Source organism: Salvelinus namaycush, chromosome 12, assembly GCF_016432855.1.
Source record: "Salvelinus namaycush isolate Seneca chromosome 12, SaNama_1.0, whole genome shotgun sequence".
NCBI lineage: Eukaryota > Metazoa > Chordata > Actinopteri > Salmoniformes > Salmonidae > Salvelinus > Salvelinus namaycush.
Window position 1 is genome coordinate 17,806,794 of NC_052318.1, and position 23,676 is coordinate 17,830,469.

Here is a 23,676-nt window from a genome sequence, read left to right on the forward strand (position 1 = left end):
TTAGTGACAAAATAATAATTTATTCTCCAGGACTCAAAATGTATAGACAGGCAAACTCTTCTTCCTTAAAATCCCACTATTTTTGACAGTGTACATATTCAAGTATTCAAAACACACATAGCAGCTTTTATCAGTTTAGAATTACTCAGCCAATGACCAGCCTTGGCTTTACAGATTGGGACTCTGGGGTGACATGCTTTGTGTTTACAGAGTGATGAGATGGGACATTGGGTTTAATCGACTTCCTCGATGGTGGGGCCTGAGGATCCACCACCTCCAGGAGCAGCACCGCCAGCGCCTGAGAAGCCTCCAGGCAATCCACCAGGCATGCCACCGGCACTCTGGTACAATTTGGTGATGATGGGGTTGCACACCTTCTCCAGCTCCTGTTGCTGGTGCTCATACTCTTCCTTCTCCGCAGTCTGTGAAAAAAAATATACAGGTTAAGATTGATTGATTTATTTGCCTTCTTGACACGTTATGGGTAATAACTTGGTTTAAATTAAATGAGCACATCAATATACTGTACCTGGTTCTTATCCAGCCAGGCAATGATCTCATTGCACTTGTCCAGAATCTTGGTCTTGTCCTCGTCACTGATCTTGCCCTGCAGTTTCTCATCCTCCACAGTAGACTTCATGTTGAAAGAGTAGGACTCCAGGGAGTTCTTGGAGGAAACCTTGTCACGCTGCACATCATCCTCACACTTGTACTTCTCAGCCTCCTGGACCATACGCTCAATGTCCTCCTTGCTCAGGCGACCTGGTCAGACAGAAAAAAAAGTTAAGTTAAGGATACACTCACTATCCAAGTGGGCATCATATTGTAATAGCATTTCACTTTGGTCACATTTTATTGTGTCTACCTTTGTCATTGGTGATGGTGATCTTGTTCTCCTTGCCAGTGCTCTTATCAACGGCAGAGACATTGAGGATGCCGTTTGCGTCAATGTCGAAGGTGACCTCAATCTGAGGAACACCGCGAGGTGCAGGGGGGATTCCAGTCAACTCAAACTTGCCCAACAGGTTGTTGTCCTTGGTCATGGCCCTCTCACCCTCATATACCTGGAGGATAGTCTATATTAGCTAAAACCATACATGGTCTTCAAATGAGAAGTACATTTCACTAAATAGTCACTTAGACATCCAACAAAGGTATTGGGACATATTTTGTCTTTCAACCTCTGGTGGAAACTACGAATGGCAAGAGTAAACTTAATCACAGCAAATGGCTAAAGGAATGAGGAAACATTGCCCTGAAATGTACATTTTATGCAGGGTCTTCTCACCTGAATGAGCACACCAGGCTGGTTGTCTGAGTAGGTGGTGAAGGTCTGGGTCTGCTTGGTTGGGATGGTGGTGTTACGTTTGATCAGGACGGTCATGACACCTCCAGCTGTCTCAATACCCAGGGACAGGGGGGTGACGTCCAGCAGAAGCAGGTCCTGGACATTTTCAGACTTGTCACCTGAGAGGATGGCTGCCTGGACAGCTGTAAAAGGGAATGGTGAGGTTAGACTCATGTCAAAACATAATTGTAGAGCCACAGTAACATTGTCACTCAGACATTAAAAAAGGAAGGTGTTGTGCCATCTTTTGAGTACTAATGGCAGGAATAAACTTAATCACAGCTAAACTATTAGGTTAGGGCTAGTTATAGCAGCCCAATGACCACAGAGTGAACACAAGATGATCAGTGCCTGCGCCATAGGCCACAGCCTCGTCGGGGTTGATGCTCTTGTTGAGCTCTTTGCCGTTGAAGAAATCTTGGAGCAATTTCTGGATCTTGGGGATACGAGTGGAGCCTCCGACCAGGACAATATCGTGGACCTGGGCCTTGTCCATCTTGGCATCACGGAGGGATTTCTCCACTGGGTCCAAGGTGCCACGGAAAAGGTCTGCGTTGAGTTCCTCAAAGCGAGCTCTGGTGATGGAGGTGTAGAAGTCGATTCCCTCGTACAGAGAGTCAATCTCGATGCTGGCCTGGGTGCTGGAGGACAGGGTGCGCTTTGCCCTCTCACAGGCGGTGCGGAGACGGCGAACAGCTCTCTTGTTGTCACTGATATCTTTCTTGTACTTTCGTTTGAACTCTGCGATGAAGTGGTTGACCATGCGGTTGTCAAAGTCTTCTCCACCCAGATGGGTGTCTCCAGCAGTGGACTTGACCTCAAAGATGCCATCCTCAATGGTCAGGATGGACACGTCAAAGGTGCCGCCACCCAGATCAAAGATAAGGACATTCCTTTCAGCACCAACCTGAAACAGAAGAATGTTCAATATTTAAACGGTATGACACATGGCTAGCTCTCTATATATATATATATAATTATTGTCCCATGTACAGAGTGTTTGTGTATATATATAAATTAATGGCAGGAATAAAATTCATCATAGCGAATTAAATCTAGTTTGTCCAATTATTATTTCAATAGACCTTCCTGAGCTCTAAAAATATATATGCGTCTCACCTTCTTGTCCAAGCCATAAGCAATAGCGGCAGCGGTTGGCTCATTGATGATTCGCAGAACGTTCAGACCAGAGATTGTTCCAGCGTCTTTGGTTGCTTGGCGCTGAGAGTCGTTAAAGTAAGCTGGCACTGTTACAACCGCATTTGATACAGTCTGCAAAAATGAGGGTAGAAAAAAAGTTGTGAATGAATACACAAACTGTCAATAAAAATCTGAAATAGACTGCAATGCAACTCAAACTCACCTTCCCGAGGTAGGCCTCTGCAATCTCTTTCATCTTGACCAACACCATGGAGGAGATTTCCTCAGGGTAGAAGCTCTTGGTCTCGCCTTTGTATTCAACCTCCACTTTGGGGCGTCCGCTGTCGCTGATGACGTTGAAAGGCCAGTGTTTCATGTCAGACTGAACCACGGTGTCCTCAAATCTTCTACCAATCAAACGCTTAGCATCTGGAATACGCAAATAAAAAGTATGTTAAAACAATTGCATTATAGACATACTCTGATCATAGCAGTTGATCTTTGGTTTCTCACTCAGACATCCAAGGAAGGTTATAAAACCTCTGGTGGAAACTACAAATGGCAGGAATAAACTGCATCACACCTTTACAAACATCTACCAATAATCACCATTGCAATACATAAACTTACCGAACACTGTGTTGCAGGGGTTCATGGCAACCTGATTCTTGGCAGCATCACCGATGAGCCTCTCAGAGTCAGTGAAGGCAACATAGCTTGGTGTGGTCCTGTTACCCTGGTCGTTGGCAATGATTTCAACCTTGCCATGCTGGAACACACCCACGCAGGAGTAAGTGGTCCCGAGATCAATGCCAACTGCTGTTCCCTTAGACATGGTTGCTGTGAAAACAGATAAATATTTAATGATGAGCAAAGTCTTTCCAATAGGTGGCAGTCATGATCACTCAAGGTAAAGTGACCCATAGAGACTTTGGACTGTAGTTTATGAGTCACTGTGGCTGCATTTATACAGGCAGCCCAATTCTGATATTTTTTTTAACTAATTGGTCTTTTGACCAATCAGATCAGCTCTGATGTGGCAATATATTTTTCAAAGCTGTTCAGATTAGTCAAAAGAAAGTGGAAAAAACATCTGAATTGGGCTGCCTGGGTAGACGTAGCCACCATAGATTACATGTGCAACTTCCTTCATGGAGAAATATGCCAACTCGTGTTGAAATTCAATTCCTAAGAACGGTGACTAATCCGGTTCCAAAAAAGTCATAGGCCTTCAGTTTCATTTAAAGGGCGACTGCACTTCCTGATTTGGCCTTGTTTTAGATTTGGTTCATTAAAAAATGCTAATGGCCTTGACAGAATTCAAAGGTGAGTTTGTTTTGGGGTGTGGCTTGATGTGGGTGTTTCCTGTGTGTACGCAGGTGGAAAGAGTTGGCCAAATTATTAGGCCAATTAGCTTCAGTCGGCTGGTGTGCGACCGTGGCAAAGTTGGTTTTACTTTGGATAGCCTATCTCTGGGGATAGTTAGGGGCCGTCAATTACACAATGTAAAAAGGGACAATATTTTCATGTTGCACATCTTTTAGTTGTCTCATCGAATGCTTTCAATATTTGTAAATTAATTTCTACAATTTATAGTTGGTTTAAGGTTAAGTCATTGAAATTTGGAGCTATTGACCTTTTAAATTATTGTTCCATGTACACTGTGTAATTTACTGATGGTCCCTAACTAGCCCCATTGTGATATCGAATGTCAACCAAATTGACCATTGGCATTGCGATCTGAGTTCTGGATTGATGATTACTTGGGTTCTGCCAGTTGTGGGAATTTGGGCAGGATTAAACTAAACACAGCCCATGGAAAACTGTTACAGTACTCTTCATTCCATGACATAATTTTGTTTTCCTATCATCTTGCCAATCTCCGTTTTGTACGAGACATACTTTATGACCAAAATTTTCCTATTTAAACTTTGTAGTCAATTTTGACACTAGAATAAATGTTTGGCACATATTGATGCCACATAGGCCATTTTCAAAATGAGAAGTTGCTTTTTAGGTACAGTTGCTCTTTAAACTGATGGCAAAGGTGCATAAATATTGAGAAATTCAGATATGAACAATGTTCCTGCTAAACTGCACGCAGCTCTTGGACTGCAGTGCAGAAGAAATATCAGCGTGCACAGAGAAGCACAAGATTGAACTTCACTTCACTCAGTTTACTCCTTTAATTAACACTATCAACGTTTCGTTCTACCTTGGGAATTGTGCTTGAATCAACACAATATTAGCCACTTCCAATGTAACATACCGAAAAACAAAGCAAACTATGCAAGAGATTTTCTTGTAGGCAGAACACATCGGAGTAGGATTCTACTGCATTAACAAGCATGACTCAGGCCCATACTCTACACAGACCGGCGCACCATAACCAATCCGAACTGCAGTTGGCCTATATGCAAATAGCCATTGCCATATATGGATCTGTGCTGTTCACTTTGAACTGGACTGTGTTTACTGCATGAGCGGTCACGAGTAGAGGTGCTTGTTTTGAGATCTGCATGTTGTCACCTGCATACATGTGTTCATATTCTTTGCTAGTTAGTGAGTTATTAGCCCAGTTAAAGCTAATTTCTATTCAATAATAGGGGAGTGAGCACAAAATGTGTGCATTTCTAGTCATCTTTGAAAAGCAAGGCAGTTAAATAGCTTTTTTTATGTTTTAAAGGGGCAGTGTTGTATTTTGAGTGGTCTTGAATAAGCTAAGTAGGCAATAGGAAGAGGGTAGCATAATTTGTCTGATTCTTTGTAATAATGGTATGGGAATAATAATGAATGTTATTTTGTAAAGTGGTTTCTTGCATCAAACAACAACATTTTCAGGACAAGTGGATAAACAGGTTCATGACAAGCCCTGCATGTTTTTTTTTAGAAGTCTCATGGAATGTAGGAAAACATTGAACAACACACACTTGCTGCTACTGTAGGTGAATGATAGAACAGCTATTTCCATGTTAAAATGTTATGGGATGCATTTTTTGTTTTGATGGTAGACCTCTCTGGTAGGCCACTCTGGTAGGCCTACACTTTGATCAAATAACCACAGTAGCCTACTTGGCCACTGTTAAAACGGTACCTTAAAGCGAGTAAAGCCTCAATGTTCACAGTAAACGCACGCCGGAAGTTGCACAGAATTTTCAAGTTTAAGTTGCGCTCAGCAGACCTGAAATTCGCTGAGTGCCGAAAAAATAGAGGTACCATTGGAAATGACATCCTTGTTTTTATTACTTCCCACAAAGTTCTAAACTGGCACATTGAACCAATCAGCACAATCTACTTTTTCGTTTTTTCAATTTGCCGCTGTCTTGGAGCTAGAATTTGAATCATGTAACGCCTTTACAATTTTTTTAATGGTGAGCAATGTACAATACGGTGAACTTAGCAAACGAGGCATTTGTGGTAAGTACATGGGGGCTGCCATCTTTATGCATCTTCGCCATTCATGTATGGGCTGGCATTGGATGGGCCAGGCAGCCATCTTAGGCAAGGCAAGAGGTATACATGGTGTGCTGCCTTACTACTGTAAAGACTATGCTACTGCAGTCCCATGGGAAATTCACCATGTAGCAGAGGTTGACACATTGAGACAGCATGGGAATTTCCAAGGGCATACAAACCCATAGGGCTGTGGGTAATGGCACACTCAAGCTATTAGGAGTACACACAAAATAAGCTATGGTGCTTTTTTCATCTATGAACCTATAAATTATACTACAGTGAGCACCATCAACACTATTTAGCCTACTATTATTATGTTACACAATCAAATGTCAGAATGTCTTGCCTTGGCAATTGCATCATTGCACTTTCACCCAGTTTGGCATGGTTCGCAAATGCGATTTATCTTTATCTGGGATGATCCCTGACCATCTGGGGAGGCACGTGCTTTGCACGGTTGTGACTAGATGGAATACAGCGACAGATGAGATTTACAATTGGAATACAGCGACAGACGAGATTTACAATTGAACTACCGCAAGAGTTGGACTTAAGATTTTGAAGCCAGAGGATGAATGAGTCATATTTAACTGTTAGCTTTACACAAAGTAATTGTACATTCTCAGTTAATAAAATGTATGATTGTTTATTTTCGATGAAAGAGTTGATGATGGGTGTACTGTTGCATGCGTGTGCCCAGTCCTGGCTGTTCTGCCACCCTAGACTGGCCAAAGAAATTGTGCCCTCCTATAGACAGGCTGGTTGTTTAGCAACAAAACCAAGGCATGCGCAACTATGGGGCAAAACAAACAGGGTTGGCTTAGATTATTGACAACATGTAAACTATATTTAGTCTCCAATGTTTATTGAAAACGTAAATAAATTAGCACAATGAACACTTGTCTCTCAAATGCATTGTTAAAGTTGTTTGTTAGCTAGGGTGACCAGACCCGTTTTTGGTGGCCTGTCCCCGGCTGGAGCTGTCCCCGTTTTTAACTGTGTGTTAAAAACAGACCGCGAAGTGAAATAATATTTTACGTGGCAAGAAAGATCAGGCAGGAGCCTACCGGTTGATGTCTCAATCGTGTTGTGCTTGTTTTGGCCAACAGATGGGGCTGCTCGCTATAGCAGCTTCATTCACTCGTCTTCTACTAACTAACGTTACTTGCTTGCGCTAGTTTAATTATGGCTGCAATCCCGTTAACGGGATCGATATGACAACAGCCAGTGAAAGTGCAGGGCGCCAAATTCAAACAACAGAAATCTCATAATTAAAATTACTCAAACATACAAGTATCTTATACCATTTTAAAGGTAATCTTGTTGTTAATCCCACCACAGTGTCCGATTTCAAAAAGGCTTTACAGCGAAAGCACCACAAACGATTATGTTAGGTCACCGCCAAATCACAGAAAAACACAGCCATTTTCCCAGCCAAAGACAGGAGTCACAAAAAGCAGAAATAGAGATAAAATTAATCACTAACCTTTGATGATCTTCATCAGATGACACTCATAGGACTTCATGTTACACAATACATGTGTGTTTTGTTCGGTAAAGTTCATATTTATATCAAAAAATCTCAGTATACATTGGCGCGTTATGTTCAGTAGTTTCAAAAACATCCGGTGATTTTGCAGAGAGCCACATCAATTTCCAGAAATACTCATAATAAACATTGATCAAAGATCAAGTGTTATACATGGGATTTTAGATCCACTTCTCCTTAATGCAACCACTGTGTCAGATTTCAAAAAAGCTTTACGGAAAAAGCAAACCATGCCATAATCTGAGGTCGGCGCTCAGAGCCCAATCAAGACAAAAATATATCCGCCATATTGTGCAGTCAACAGAACTCAGAAATAACATTATAAATATTCACTTACCTTTGATGATCTTCATCAGAATGCACTCCCAGGAATCCCAGTTCCACAATAAATTTTGATTTGTTCGGTAATGTCCATCATTTATGTCCAAATAACTACTTTTGTTAGCGCGTTTGGTAAACAAATTCAAAGTCACGAAGCGCGTTCACTAAAAGCAGACGAAATGTCAAAAAGTTCCGTTACAGTAAGTAGAAACATGTCAAACGATGTATTGAATCAATCTTTAGGATGTTTTTAACATAAATCTTCAATAATGTTCCAACCGGAGAATTCCTTTGTCGTCAGAAATGCGATAGAACAGAGCTCGCTCTCACATGAACGCGCATGGTCAGCGCATGTTCAGGTCATGGTAGACCTTACTCAATCCCCTCTCATTCGGCCCCACTTCACAGTAGAAGCATCAGACAAAATGACCCATATCCCACTGTGTATTCGATAGGGGCTGAGTTGAAAATCGACCAACCTCAGATTTCCCACTTCCTGGTTGGATTCTTTCTCTGGTTTTTGCCTGCCATATGAGTTCTGTTATACTCACAGACATCATTCAAACAGTTTTAGAAACTTCAGAGTGTTTTCTATCCAAATATACTAATAATATGCATATATTAGCAACTGGGACTGAGGAGCAGGCAGTTTACTCTGGGCACCTTTTCATCCAAGCTACTCAATACTGCCCCGCAGCCATAAGAAGTTAAGAGAAAACTGTTGTGGAGAACTAGCAAGTGTCAAGTGAATCCACAACATCACCACAAACTTCTTTTCAAGCCAGGTAAGCTACCATCGTTTGAGATACTAGCTAGTGATGTTATAATTTCACAATTTATTATATAGATAGATGATCTGCTCTATAAGGTTTTAAATAGGTTATGCTAGCTAACGTTAGCTATGTAGACTAAGTTAGCTAGCTAGGTTAGCTAGCTACTGGCATGGTAGCTAGGTTAAAAAACATTCACATGTAAACATGCAGTGGACGGGCTATTTTGAAAATATGATTATATTAAATGAATGCACAATTAAATATGATAATATTTATTTGTAGATTACAATTTTAATAGTTTGGCATTATAATAAGTAGTGTGAAAATATATATTTTGACATTTTCATGGATAACATTAGCATAGTGTTTTCTGTTAGAGTGGAGAAGAGGAAGACTGGATAGGAAAAAGAGTGAAGGAGATAGAGGAGGAAAGGTAAATATATGATTACAGAGCCTGCCAATTTATTATTCCAATGTTTTTGACAAAATATAAAAATAAGGCAAGCAATGGGAATCTGTTAACCAAAGTATTTTATCTAAGAGTGTACTATTTATTATTAAAGATTGGAGAGGAAGGAGAAGAGAGTGAGAAGGAAAAATTAAGGGAGTAAAAAGAGTGAAGCGAGGAGAGTGTAGAAGAGTGAGGTGGAAAGGTGAAGAGAAGGAAAGGAAGAAAGAGAAGGAAGACGAGTGGAAAAAAGAGGAGGAGAAAGATTGGAGGAAAATAAAAAGTTAAGAGAGTAAGAAGAGTGACACATGGAGTGTGAAGAAGAGCAGACAGAGGAGGTACAATAGCCTTCCCAAGAAGAATATGATTTACCTGTGCACGAGGGTGTCTTTGCATACCACACTATGCGACACAATCATAGGTACAGATCTATGGACTGCACAGTACAACTGACACAGAAGCTTAATGAGCCAAAGTTTACATGTGCTAGGACAAAATGTGACGCCATAGTGAGTAACGTGTTAGCACCATGGGCAACTACTTTGGTAACACAGGTAACACAGACCTAGACCAGGTGGAATTTGTGTCCCTGTACATTGATGCGTCCAATCATGGATATGTAATGTTGCTGCCAATAGTAGTCAGATATTGTAAGATACAGTTGAAGTCAGAAGTTTACATACACTCAGGTTGGAGTCATTAAAACTAGTTTTTCAACCACTCCACAAATTTCTTGTTATCAAACTATAGTTTTGGCAAGTCGGTTAGGACATCTACTTTGTGCATGACACAAGTCATTTTTCCAACAATTGTTTACAGACAGATTATTTAACTTATAATTCACTGTATCACAATTCCAGTGGGTCAGAAGTTTACAGTCACTAAGTTGACTGTGCCTTTAAACAACTTGGAAAATTCCAGAAAATTAAAGCTTTAGAAGCTTCTGACAGGTTAATTGACATAATTTGAGTCAATTGGAGTGTACCTGTGGATGTATTTCAAAACCTAACATCAAACTCAGTGCCTCTTTGCTTGACATCATGGGAAAATCAAAAGAAATCAGCCAAGACCTCATCAAAAAAACATTGGACCTCCACAAGTCTGGTTCAACCTTTGGAGCAATTTCCAAACGCCTGAAGGTACCACGTTCATCTGTACAAACAATAGTACGCAAGTATAAACACCATGTGACCACGCAGCCGTCATACTGCTCAGGAAGGAGACGTGTTCTGTCTCCTAGAGATGAACGTACTTTTGCGAAAAGTGCAAATCAATCCCAGAACAACAGCAAAGGACCTTGTGAAGATGCTGGAGGAAACAGGTACAAAAGTATCTATATCCACAGTAAAACGAGTCCTATATTGACATAACCTGAAAGGCCGCTCAGCAAGGAAGAAGCCACTGCTCCAAAACCGCCATAAAAAAAAGCCAGACTACGGTTTGCAACTGCACATGGGGACAAAGATCATACTTTTTGGAGAAATGTCCTCTGGTCTGATGAAACAAAAATAGAACTGTTTGGCCATAATGACCATCGTTAAGTTTGGAGGAAAAAGGGGGAGGCTTGCAAGCCGAAGAACACCATCCCAACCGTGAAGCACGGGGGTGGCAGCATCATGTTGTGGGCGTGATTTGCTGCAGGGGGACTGGTGCACTTCACAAAATAGATGGCATCATAAGGCAGGGATATTATGTGGATATATTGAAGCAACATCTCAAGACATCAGTCAGGAAGTTAAAGCTTGGTCATAAATGGGTCTTCCAAATGAACAATGACATTCTTCCAAAGTTGTGTCAAAATGGCTTAAGGACAACAAAGTCAAGGTATTGGAGTGGCCATCACAAAGCCCTGACCTCAATCCCATAGAAAATGTGTGGGCAGAACTGAAAAAGTGTGTGCGAGCAAGGAGGCCTACAAAGCGGACTCAGTTACACCAGCTCTGTCAGGAGGAATGTTCCAAAATTCACCCAACTTATTGTGGGATGCTTGTGGAATGCTACCTGAAACGTTTGACCCAAGTTAAACAATTTAAAGGCAATGCTACCAAATACTAATTGAGTGTATGTAAACTTCTGACCCACTGAGAATGTGATGAAAGAAATAAAAGCTGAAATAAATCATTCTCTCTACTATTATTCTGACATTTCACATTCTTAAAATGAAGTGGTTATCCTAACTGACCCAAACAGGGAATATTTATTAGGATTAAATGTCAGGAATTGTGAAAAACTGAGTTTTAATGTATTTCGCTAAGATGTATGTAAACTTCTGACTTCAACTGTATATGATGGCAGCACATCTGTGGAAACAAAACTGCTTGATTTTGTTGAATTTAAAGGAGAAACAGCAGAGGAAATTGCATCTGAGGTCCTGGTGGTCATCCAAAAATGTAACCTGGAAAACAAAGTCGTGGAATTCCCTGCCGACAACACAAATACCAACTTTGGAGGACTGAATAGGCTGGGGAGGATCAATGTCCATACCAATGTTAAAAATGCTCTGCAGCGGGAGGTGATTGGCTTAGGTTGTCCTGCCCACATCATTCATAACACGGCCAGAACAGCTTTGGATATGATACCCCTTGATGTTGAGTACCTGCTCAGAAAGATATTTTCCTATTTTCACCGTCAGAGTAGAAAGACTGAAGAGCTTTTGTGAGTTTGTTGGCCAGGAGTATCATAACATTTTAGGACACAGCAATGTTTGCTGGCTGTCCATGCTCCCTGCTCTAGAAAGAGTGATGAAAATGTATGTGCCATTGAAATCCTTTTTTCTTTCTGAAGACAAATACCCTGTTGTCCTGCGAACAATGTTCGAAGATCCATTGACTCAAGTTTGGCTGGCCTTTGTCCATGGAAACCTGACCGTATTCAGTAACACGATCAAGATGCTTGAAGGTCAGGACCGCTGTGCTGTGGAGTCAGCTGCAATTCTGAGAAACGTTGAGGCAAAATTGACTGCAAGACGTGATGACAACTTCATTCCAGTTTTGGTCAGAGGACTTCTGAGAGAGCTTGAGGAAAATAGAGCAATGTCTAAAGAGAGCTTTCTCAAAACTTTGAACATCCCACGGAGCACCATTAAATCCATTATTAAAAAATGGAAAGAATATGGCACCACAACAAACCTGCCAAGAGAGGGCCGCCCACCAAAACTCACGGACCAGGCAAGGAGGGCATTAATCAGAGGCAACAAAGAGACCAAAGATAACCCTGAAGGAGCTGCAAAGCTCCACAGCGGAGATTGGGGTATCTGTCCATAGGACCACTTTAAGCCGTACACTCCACAGGACCACTTTAAGCCGTACACTCCACAGAGCTGGGCTTTACAGAAGAGTGGCCAGAAAAAAGCCATTGCTTAAAGAAAAAAATAAGCAGCCAGAAGGCATGTGGGAGGCTCCCCAAACATATGGAAGAAGGTACTCTGGTTAGATGACAAATATGTAGCTTTTTGGTCATCAAGGAAAACGCTATGTCTGGGGCAAACCCAACACCTCTCATCACCCCGAGAACACCATCCCCACAGTGAAGCATGTTGGTATGTTTTTCATCGGCAGGGACTGGGAAACTGGTCAGAATTGAAGGTATGATGGATGGCGCTAAATACAGGGAAATTCTTGAGGGGAACCTGTTTCAGTCTTCAAGAGATTTGAGACTGAGACAAAGGTTCACCTTCCAGCAGGACAATGACCCTAAGCATACTGCTAAAGAAACACTTGAGTGCTTTAAGGGGAAACATTTAAATGTCTTGGAATGGCCTAGTCAAAGCCCAGACCTCAATCCAATTGAGCATCTGTGGTATGACTTAAAGATTGCTGTACACCAGCAGAACCCATCCAACTTGAAGGAGCTAGATCAGTTTTGCCTTGAGGAATGGGCAAAAATCCCAGTGGCTAGATGTACCAAGCTGATAGAGACATACCCCAAGAGACTTGCAGCTGTAATTGCTGCAAAAGGTGGCTCTACGAAGTATTGACTTTGGGGCAGTGACTAGTTATGCACGCTCAAGTTCTGTTTTTTTTTGTCTTATTTCTTGTTTGTTCCACAATAAAAAATATTTTGCATCTTCAAAGTGGTAGGCATGTTGTGTAAATCAAATGATACAAACCCCCCAAAAAATCTATTTTAATTCCAGGGTGTAAAGCAACAAAATAGGGAAAATGCCCAGAGGGGTGAATACTTTCACAAGCCACTGTATCCTGAGCCTATAGAACTCTACAGTGGAGGTGTCATAATACCCATAAAACCTAGGGGTCAAAGAGTGAAATGGTTCCAATTGTTTTTCCACCATACATTTTTCCCATAGGGAATTTTAGGAAAAAAAGTCAGTGTTTCGTGTAGGCTTACTCTGGCATGTCGTTTTGATAACCATGTAAATCTATTTTCTCTCAGATTCAAAAATGCTAATTAGCATCAAAGTAGACATCATGCAAGACTAAAAAATCCCTGCAAGCTCCTGCACGTCATCTCTAGCTGACACCTTTGCTAACAGGTATTGTGTCAATTTAAAACTTGCACAAGACAGTTCCCAGAATTGTCAACTTAAAGAAATATAGCCAATTTGTTCAGTCCTGTGTAGCTCAGTTGGTAAAGCATGGCGCTCACAGCACCACCGTTGTGGTTTCGATTCCCATGTGGGACCAGTACGAAAAAAGTATTCAAATGTATGCACTCACTAATGTAAGTCGCTCTCAATGACTAAAATGTAAATGTAAAAATGCAGGCTAATATATTGATAAGTCACCTTGTCTTGGAGAGATTTATACGATTAGCAAAACATCACGCCAGGGTAAGCCTACATGAAACACAGTCCATATTTTAAGTGTTTCTAAACTCCCCTACGGGGAAAAATGTATGGTGGAAAAACAATTGGAACCATTTCCTTGTTTGACCACTAGGTTTTATGGGTATTATGATTCATACTGTGGTACTCTATTTGCAATGTGTTTAGCCTACAGCAGGAAATGCAGTAGTATATTATTTTTTCGCTATGATCAGCTCATCAAAAATTGACAGATACAAACTGGAAACCACTGATCATGACAAATTTAGCACACAGGGTGAAACTCCTGGACTGCAGTTGTGATTAGCCTGATTGACAAAGTGGGTACTGTTCATCAAAGGGCGGCATCAGCGCTCCCCTAAAAATCCTATATACCACTGGTTGAGAGAAATGGTCATTGTTTTTGGGCAGAATTATGTGAGGTTTTGTGTGTCAATTAGGCGGCCGCGTAATCCTGCCTAATGGGCGGGCCGGCCCTGAGTGTGCTTACTGTGACTGTCAACCTGATATTGGCTACTCTAGCCCAGCTACTTCCCACACCGTTGCTGGACCGCAGTGCTTGTTGTTACCGTTCATTCTTGACATCTACATGGTTATCGGTATTAGTTATTTCTTGTATAGGGTAGTATCCTACTTTTTATCAAATCACGGGAGGGAAGAAAATTGGCAACGTTGTCAGCATACTTCAGTTTGGCTAGCGTCTAGCCGAGCTCAACTAGCCGAATGAGTGTGCTCGCATACTCCTTTAAAAGACCTTCGCTTGAATTACGAGAAAAGCCAGTAGACACTTACTCAAAATAGTCATTAAATGAAGATAACTGAAGAACTCTGTCATTCATTTTGACGTTTTTGTCGAGATCTTAGTTGTGCAATTTTTAATCTGAGGTTGATTGGTGCAGTATTTCTCAAGTGAAGAAATGTGCATGAGATCGAGTCGTCTCTTGTTGAATGACAACAGGCACTTCTTTAAAGAATCCCTACTTTTGACCAATCGCTGATGAGGAAGCGTAGGATTTGTCTACAGACTTCGGCTTGCCTCAACATTATTTTTGCCGAAGTCCAAAACGAACAAAAACATCACAAAATATCTTCATATGTATGCCGAAATTATTTAGTCTGGGAAGCATACGGACGCCTTTACCAGCCACCGGCAACAACGTAAATACTGCTACCTAGTAGGAAGCGCTCACGTCGGCAAGCACCTCTACAACACCGGTGAATTAGTCATTCCCACCAGCTTGTCATCGTGCTTCCTGATGGCAGTGACGTTAGCTAAATTGGCATGTCACTTACATCCCATATGAATACTACCTAGCTGTCATTACAGATGAATGAGGAGTCTATAGTTAAAAGTATAAAGGCAACATTGTGCTGCCCTCTTCATTGGCTTTCGATACTGTTGATCAGTCACTGCTAATTCAGATGCTTTCCTCAATTGGTCTAGACCAGGCTGCATGTAACTGGTTTTAAAATTACTTGACAGATGGAACTCAATGTATATCTACTGACGGTGTTCAAACAGGTTTCCTGGATATTACGAAAGGTGTCCCGCAGGGGTCGATTCTGGGTCCTGTACTTTTTACTATTTACATTAAGAATATCGAATGTAAAAAAAAATGTAGCCTGCACTTGTATGCCGATGATACTGTTGTGTATGCTTTTGCCCCCACAGTTGACCAGGCTCTAGCTGAACTACAGTCTGTCATCATTGTATTACAGAAAAGCTTTATTGACCTGAAATTAGTACTGAATGCAGGTAAAACTAAGTATATGTTGTTCTCTAGAGCGCATAAAAATAAGTCTGATTTAACCATATGTACTTGATCGTGTCCATGCTTGCAAATATCTTGGCATACAGTATTGATAGGTGAAAAGCTGTCTTTTAAAAAGCATATTGATGAGTTAGTTAAGAAGCGGAGAATAAAAATGGGCTTATTCTATAGAAATAGGTCCTGCCTTTCGCTAAATAATAGAACGCAGATTATTCAGTCAACGTTCCTCTCGGTCCTAGACCATGGCGACATCTATATGAACGCAGCTGCCACTTCATTAAAGCGGTTAGATGCAGTTTATCATAGCGCACTACATTTTATTACGGTGACAATTTTAGTAGTTGATTGGCCCTCTTTGATGTCACGTAGGTTGATACATTACCATTTTGGCATTTATAAAGACCTTTTGCAAAAAGTCCCACTGTACCTAACATCATTACTAAACTTTAGACATAAGAATTACCACACCTGGTCTCAGGGATGGCTAACTCTGAAAATTCTGTCTCTACTGAGTTAGGTAAATCAGCTTTCTGTTTTCTTGCACCTTATTTGTGGAACAATCTTCAAAATGTTCTTAAATGGGATGTTCTGGTGCCTCTAGGGCAGGTATTCCCAAACTGGGGTACGCCCAATGCCGTCGGGGTAAGCCAAATAAAAATGTGATTCACATTTATTTTTTAAAACATTTGGGTGTTTTTTTCTTTCTTGCCTGAGTAGCCTCGTTTCATTGCCAAAAATAAAATCTAGTGTTCAGCGAAATAACAACACAATGTCAAATACAGGTAGCCTAGTCAAATAATTAACATCCAATCACATTAAGTGTTACTCTCTCGCTGGAAACCTTCACTATTGCGCAGACATTTAGAAACAAAACATGACAATTTGAAAATTAAGCCACAGGAGTTTTTGGAGCGACAATAAAGACAACTTTCGAGTAGTAAGACATGCATAAAAGCAACAGATACCATTAATAAGAAGGGGCTAGTAGCGTCCTATATGGTGAGCTACCGAGTGGCTAGGACAGGCAAGTCCCATACTATTTGGAGGACTTAATTCTTCCTGCTGCCCCGGATATGGCTGGGACAATGCTGGGGGAAAAGGCCCAAAAAACTATACAGACAATGCCTTCATCAAACAACACTGTTTCACGACACATCAGTGACATGGCAGGAGATGTTCTATATCGTGGAGCTCCGCCCCATAGGGGAGCTCTGCTCCTTGTGGTGTACCCCGCTGCCTAGGCAGTGAACCAGTGAATCTGAGAAATTATGCACACACCTGCAGCCAATAGGAGTACAGGTGTCCCTATATAAGGGGACGCCTCCCCTCAATCAGCCTACCATTATCTTCATCGACAGGACTGGCCTGAAGAAGCCTAGAAGAGAAGAGAGAAGTCTCAGGATGAACCCGCTGTCGAGCTCCTGGTCTCGACATCGTCCTTCAATGAGCACGCATTTTCCACACCAAAAGCTCTTTTAAGAGCTCAGTGTCGCTGCTCCACTATGGCGGCTATGGACCTGCACGACTTAGTGGGGCAAAAAAGTATTTAGTCAGCCACCAATTGTGCAAGTTCTCCCACTTAAAAAGATGAGAGAGGCCTGTAATTTTCATCATAGGTACACTTCAACTATGACAGACAAAATGAGGGAAAAAAATCCAGAAAATCACATTGTAGGATTTTTAATTAATTTATTTGCAAATTATGGTGGAAAATAAGTATTTGGTCACCTACAGACAAGCAAGATTTCTGGCTCTCACAGACCTGTAACTTCTTCTTTAAGAGGCTCCTCTGTCCTCCACTCGTTACCTGTATTAACGGCACCTGTTTGAACTTGTTATCAGTATAAAAGACACCTGTCCACAACCTCAAACAGTCACACTCCAAACTCCACTATGGCCAAGACCAAAGAGCTGTCAAAGGACACCAGAAACAAAATTGTAGACCTGCACCAGGCTGGGAAGACTGAATCTGCAATAGGTAAGCAGCTTGGTTTGAAGAAATCAACTGTGGGAGCAATTATTAGGAAATGGAAGACATACAAGACCACTGATAATCTCCCTCGATCTGGGGCTCCACGCAAGATCTCACCCCGTGGGGTCAAAATGATCACAAGAACGGTGAGCAAAAATCTCAGAACCACACGGTCCTAGTTAATGACCTGCAGAGAGCTGGGACCAAAGTAACAAAGCCTACCATCAGTAACACACTACGCCGCCAGGGACTCAAATCCTGCAGTGCCAGACGTGTCCCCCTGCTTAAGCCAGTACATGTCCAGGCCCGTCTGAAGTTTGCTAGAGAGCATTTGGATGATCCAGAAGAAGATTGGGAGAATGTCATATGGTCAGATGAAACCAAAATAGAACCTTTTGGTAAAAACTCAACTCGTCGTGTTTGGAGGACAAAGAATGCTGAGTTGCATCCAAAGAACACCATACCTACTGTGAAGCATGGGGGTGGAAACATCATGCTTTGGGGCTGTTTTTCTGCAAAGGGACCAAGACGACTGATCCGTGTAAAGGAAAGAATGAATGGGGCCATGTATCGTGAGATTTTGAGTGAAAACCTCCTTCCATCAGCAAGGGCATTGAAGATGAAACGTGGCTGGGTCTTTCAGCATGACAATGATCCCAAACACACCGCCCGGGCAACGAAGGAGTGGCTTCGTAAGAAGCATTTCAAGGTCCTGGAGTGGCCTAGCCAGTCTCCAGATCTCAACCCCATAGAAAATCTTTGGAGGGAGTTGAAAGTCCGTGTTGCCCAGCAACAGCCCCAAAACATCACTGCTCTAGAGGAGATCTGCATGGAGGAATGGGACAAAATACCAGCAACAGTGTGTGAAAACCTTGTGAAGACTTACAGAAAACGTTTGACCTCTGTCATTGCCAACAAAGGGTATATAACAAAGTATTGAGATAAACTTTTGTTATTGACCAAATACTTATTTTCCACCATAATTTGCAAATAAATTCATTAAAAATCCTACAATGTGATTTTCTGGATTTTTTTTCTCATTTTGTCTGTCATAGTTGAAGTGTACCTATGATGAAAATTACAGGCCTCTCTCATCTTTTTAAGTGGGAGAACTTGCACAATTGGTGGCTGACTAAATACTTTTTTGCCCCACTGTATGTTTCGTGTGCTTAGGTTCACAGCGCGCTAGGGGCGGCCTCACAGATCCACCGAAATGCCCTAGCTGCGCCCTCCTTTCTTAAAGGAGAGGAAGCAGCGGTGGGCATTTCAGGGTAGATCTCCCTCTAGAGGACGCCATGTCTGTGTTAGCCTCAGGTCCTGAGGCGTCATATGATGACGGCGCCTCTAGAGAAGACGAGGATGTTGGGAAGTGTCTGGATTTTTCTCTGGAAAACTCCACTCTACTGACCAAGGTTGGAAAAAAAAAACTGCCACAGAGAATGTGTACACCGTGTGCTGTCATGTCAAGGGCGTGCTCTCTTTCCTACAGTTCATGTTTGACAAGCAGCGCTCACCGACCACTATTAAGGTGTTCGCGGCAGCGATTTCAGCTTATCATGAGGGGTTTGGCATAGTCTTCTGTCACCCTCTATTGAAATGGTTTCTATTGGGAACGCAGCGGCTTAGGCCAATGCCTAGAGCCACGCTGCCCCAGTGGGATTTAACTTTGGTACTCGAGGCGTTCTGCGAGACGCCGTTCGAGCCACTGAATCAAATCCCCCTCAAGATGTTCTCTGAAGACGGCACTGTTGCTTGCTTTGACTACGGCCAAGCGCGTCAGTGATTTGGGTGCTCTTTCGACGAGACCCGACTGCCTTGCCATTAACAGCGATCTGAGCAGAGCGGTGTTACGTCCTAACCCTGCATTTATGCCGAAGGTTATTAAGAGATTTTATAGGTCACAGACCGTTGAGCTGTGGGCCTTCTCCCCCCCTCCCCATGTGGAGCGGAGAGAGGAGAGGCTTCATCGCCTGTGCCCGGTGCGCGCCTTGGCGTGCTACGTGTAACGCACAGCAACGATTAGGTCATCGCTTCAGCTATTTGTGTGTCACAGTGCTAGTACACTGGATAGACCACTTTCAAAACAGCGGCTGTCTCATTGGCTTTGTGAAGGCAATGAGATGGCTTATGAGGCAGCAGGGTGGCCACTGCCTCAGGGAATAAGAGCCCACTCAACTCGTGGAGTAGCGGCGTCTACGGCCCTTTTTTAGAGGAACAGGGGTAGAGGATATTTGTGCAGCGGCGCCGTGGGCGTCACTGTCTCCTTTTATCCGATTCTACCTGTTAGACATGTCGTATAACTCTCTAGCTCGTTCTGTACTCAGCATGTCTGAAGTGAGAACTTGAATTTAGAAAAGATGCAGGACGATCAGGACGGCAGGTTTCCCATTAGGTCTGCTCTTTTTGTCAAAGAGAGAGACGTGTGACATGACCTTTGTCTGACACTGTCAGTACAACAGGGAATGTCGAAACTGCCCACCAGTGTATCACTGTGTTGGGGAGGAGTGATGAGGGAAATAGTGCTGTAACTAGTATTACTTTACTATTAAACCGGTCACTAAATTTGATAGAATATTGAGGTATCATCTATCTGCTGAAGCAGAGTAGGTGGCCCATATTCTATTATCTGCCCACGAATCATTGGCTTTGGCTATGGATTGAGTGTGGCGGGTTACACTGAGAAATCAGTGAGTAGGTCTTCTAAATTGGTTTAGCCTATACTCAGCTTTGCTGGTGGGAAGGCGAGAACTAAGGCGGGAAACGCAGGATCAATGGACAGGGTTTCCATCAGGTCCGCTTTCTCCTATTAGAATGACTACATGACATGACTCCTGGCTGAGGGTGTAGCACAGTAGAGCCATGTGTTGTATCCTGCCCACAAGTCTATGACTGTGTTTGGGCGGAAGGATTAGGGATATAGTTTCTGTAACTGGTGTTACAGTACTTTTAGACTAATCTTTAGTATTGACAGTTTTGAGCTCATCTATCTGCTGGTACAGATTAGTATGACTCATTATGTTATTCTGCCCACTAGTCATTGGCTATGCCTTTAGACTGAGTAGGGCGGATTAGACCGAGGACGCAGTACATTGTGACACAGTCTGTTTTCACAGTGTGTTACAGTACTGCGGGATTTGGTCGCAGCCATTGCTGGGCCCGACCTGTTCATTAAGTGGGAAGAGTTAGGCTCGGCAGGGAGCACATTTTGGAGCGTTGAGCTCCCCTATGTGGCGGAGCTCCACAATAGAACGATAGTTACCGGAGTTGTAACTCCAGTTCTATGAGTGGAGCGGAGCCCCATTAGGCCTTAAGGCCCTGCCGACCCCCAGTCTCGCTGAAGATAATTTCTCGGGAGGCTGATTGAGGGGTATTCTGTGCGTTACAGCTGGAAGAGTCAACAGATGTAGCGGGCCTGGCACAGCTCCTGGTATATGTCCATTACGTTTATGGGGGGTCAATTAAGGAAGACATCCTCTTCTGCAAACCACTGGAAACCAGGACAACAGGAGTGGATATTTTTTAAGTACTGGACAGCTTTGTGACATAAAATGGACTTTGGTGGTCAATATGTGTTGGTATCTGTACTGATGGCACAAAAGCCATGACAGGGAGACATAGTGGAATGCCTGACAGCTTGAAAGATGTTTTGGACACTACAGTGAAAATGATTATCTTTGTTAAAGCAAGGCCCCTGAACTCTCATGTATTTTCTGCACTATGCAATGATATGGGCAGCAACCATGTAACGCTTTTACAACATTTAGAAGTGCGCTGGTTATCAAGGGGCAAAGTATTGACACGTTTTTTTGAATTGACAGACGATCTTAAAGTTTTCTTTACTGACCATCATTTTCACTTGTCTGACCACTTGCATGATGACGAGTTTCTCACACGACTGGCCTATCTGGGTGATGTTTTTTTCTCGCCTGAATGATCTGAATCTAGGATTACAGGGACTCTCTGCAGCTATATTCATTGTGCGGGACAAAATTGAGACTATGATTAAGAAGTTGGAGCTCTTCTCTGTATGCATTAACAAGGAGAACACACAGGTATTTCCATCATTGTATGATTTTTTTGTGTGCAAATGAACTCAAGCTTACGGACAATGTCAAATGTGATATAGCGAAGCACCTGAGTGAGCTGGGTGTGCAATTACACAGGTACTTTCCCAAAACGGACGACACAAACAACTGGATTCGTTATCCCGTTCATGCACTGCCTCCAGTCCACTTACCGATATCTGAACAAGAGAGCCTCATCGAAATTGCAACAAGCGGTTCTGTGAAAATTGAATTTAATCAGAAGCCACTGCCAGATTTCTGGATTGGGCTGCGCTCGGAGTATCCTGCCTTGGCAAGTCGTGCTGTTAAGACACTGATGCCCTTTGCAACCATGTACCTATGTGAGAGTGGATTCTCGGCCCATACTAGCATGAAAACTAAATACAGGCACAGACTATGTGTGGGAAATTATTTAAGATTGAGACCCTCTCTAATACAACCCAACATTGTGGAGTTATGTGCATCCTTTCAAGCACACCCTTCTCATTAACCTGTGGTGAGTTATTCACAATTTTCGATGAACAAATAAGGTTTTATATGTAAGATGGCTAAATAAAGAGCAAAATTATTGATTATTATTATATTATTATTTGTGCCCTGGTCCTATAAGAGCTCTTTGTCACTTCCCACAAGCCGGGTTGTGACAACAACTCACACTCATTCTTATGTTTAATAAATGTATCATATAGTGTGTGTGGCAGGCTTACAACAATGGCAAAAAAACACATTTGAGAGTGCGCTGACCCTGGTACTAGAGGGGGTACGCAGCTGGAGGTTGAATGTTTGAAGGGGTATAAAAAGTTTGGGAACCTCTGCTCTAGGGCAGCTCTAAGCTGATTGAGGACCTAATTACTAATGAATGTGGTCCTCGATCAGCTTAGAGCTGCAATAGAGGGACTCTATTGCCATAGCAACGGAAAGCGCCAAATTGCTGGCTAGTTTCAAAACATCCAGTCCAAACTCTCGCGCTATTTCAGTGGTAAATTTCATCTGTCGCAAGTCACGACCGTTTTATACCCTCCCCCACCCGGGATTCTGAAGGACAACGCAGCAAGTACTGCAGTACAGCTGGCTCCGCATCCATGCGCATATCAATTAATTGCGGCCATTTCACCGGTACCCTATTACATTTTCTAGAGACTGCTCTGGCATCTCTTAGCTGTCGTCTCGGAGAATGGTTGAATAGACCCACAAGTGAATACAACAATGTAGACATCAAATGATCTTAAATCAACAAATAGGTATATACATGTGGATTCTAATTATAAGAAAACACTGATACAAAAGTGAATATGGGTAGCCAATAAACAATTGTAGGAAACGTCACATTACATATGCCTATAACTGACAAAGATGTAGGATATAACAGATTAACATTTTGTTGCTTTAATTACCTGGATATGATGGACGCAATTCGGAATGAAAGCTGTTCGCAGTCTCCGCAACCCGATGAATGAGACGTAGCCTCTACCTCTATATATCTTCTTCCAATAACTCCTCACCTGCCGGTGAAAATAAATGTTGCACTTCTAGTATGTTCTAGCAGTCTGAAACTGATCTACAATCAGAATGTAGCCACTATTGTTCATTGCGGAATATGTTATATGGCCATGTAAGGAATCAACCAGCACTAGGATCAGTTACATTTTTCTTTACGCTTTCCCTCAACGCATTGAACTCTGATTGGATGAAGTTTAGCTCGTGCGTTACATAAATTCCCTGGGGGGAAAAACGTAGGTCGACAGAATATTTATATAGCCCCGGAAATAGCAAGATAATGTTCTACACCTTTCCTAATCAATTAACTGGGACTGACCCACTGAAATCTGAGTCTCAGAAATATAGTTTGAACTGTGCTTTTATATCTGCCAATATACAACCACATTTACATCAGTGGAGGCTACTACTAATAATAATGGCTGGAATGGAGTGGAATCAAACACATTGATTCCGTTCCAGCCATTATTATGAGCCATCTTCCCCTCAGCAGCCCCCACTAATTTAAATGTTTTATTTAACCTTTATTTAACTAGGCAAGTCAGTTAAGAAC

General features: G+C 42.3%; 1 protein-coding gene across 1 annotated transcript; it reads right to left on the reverse strand.

Annotated features, from left to right (window-relative positions):
• On the reverse strand, positions 1-23,102 carry LOC120056977 (heat shock cognate 70 kDa protein). The gene is made up of 9 exons (XM_039005308.1): positions 23,021-23,102; positions 3,119-3,328; positions 2,712-2,917; positions 2,468-2,620; positions 1,700-2,255; positions 1,289-1,491; positions 866-1,064; positions 530-762; positions 1-422 (listed from the first exon to the last, which is right to left on the reverse strand). Exons 2-9 carry the CDS (start codon positions 3,321-3,323, stop codon positions 234-236), a joined length of 1,944 nt encoding a protein of 647 aa, XP_038861236.1. The 5' UTR covers positions 3,324-3,328; positions 23,021-23,102; the 3' UTR covers positions 1-233.
• Between the last annotated feature and the right edge of the window lie 574 nt (positions 23,103-23,676).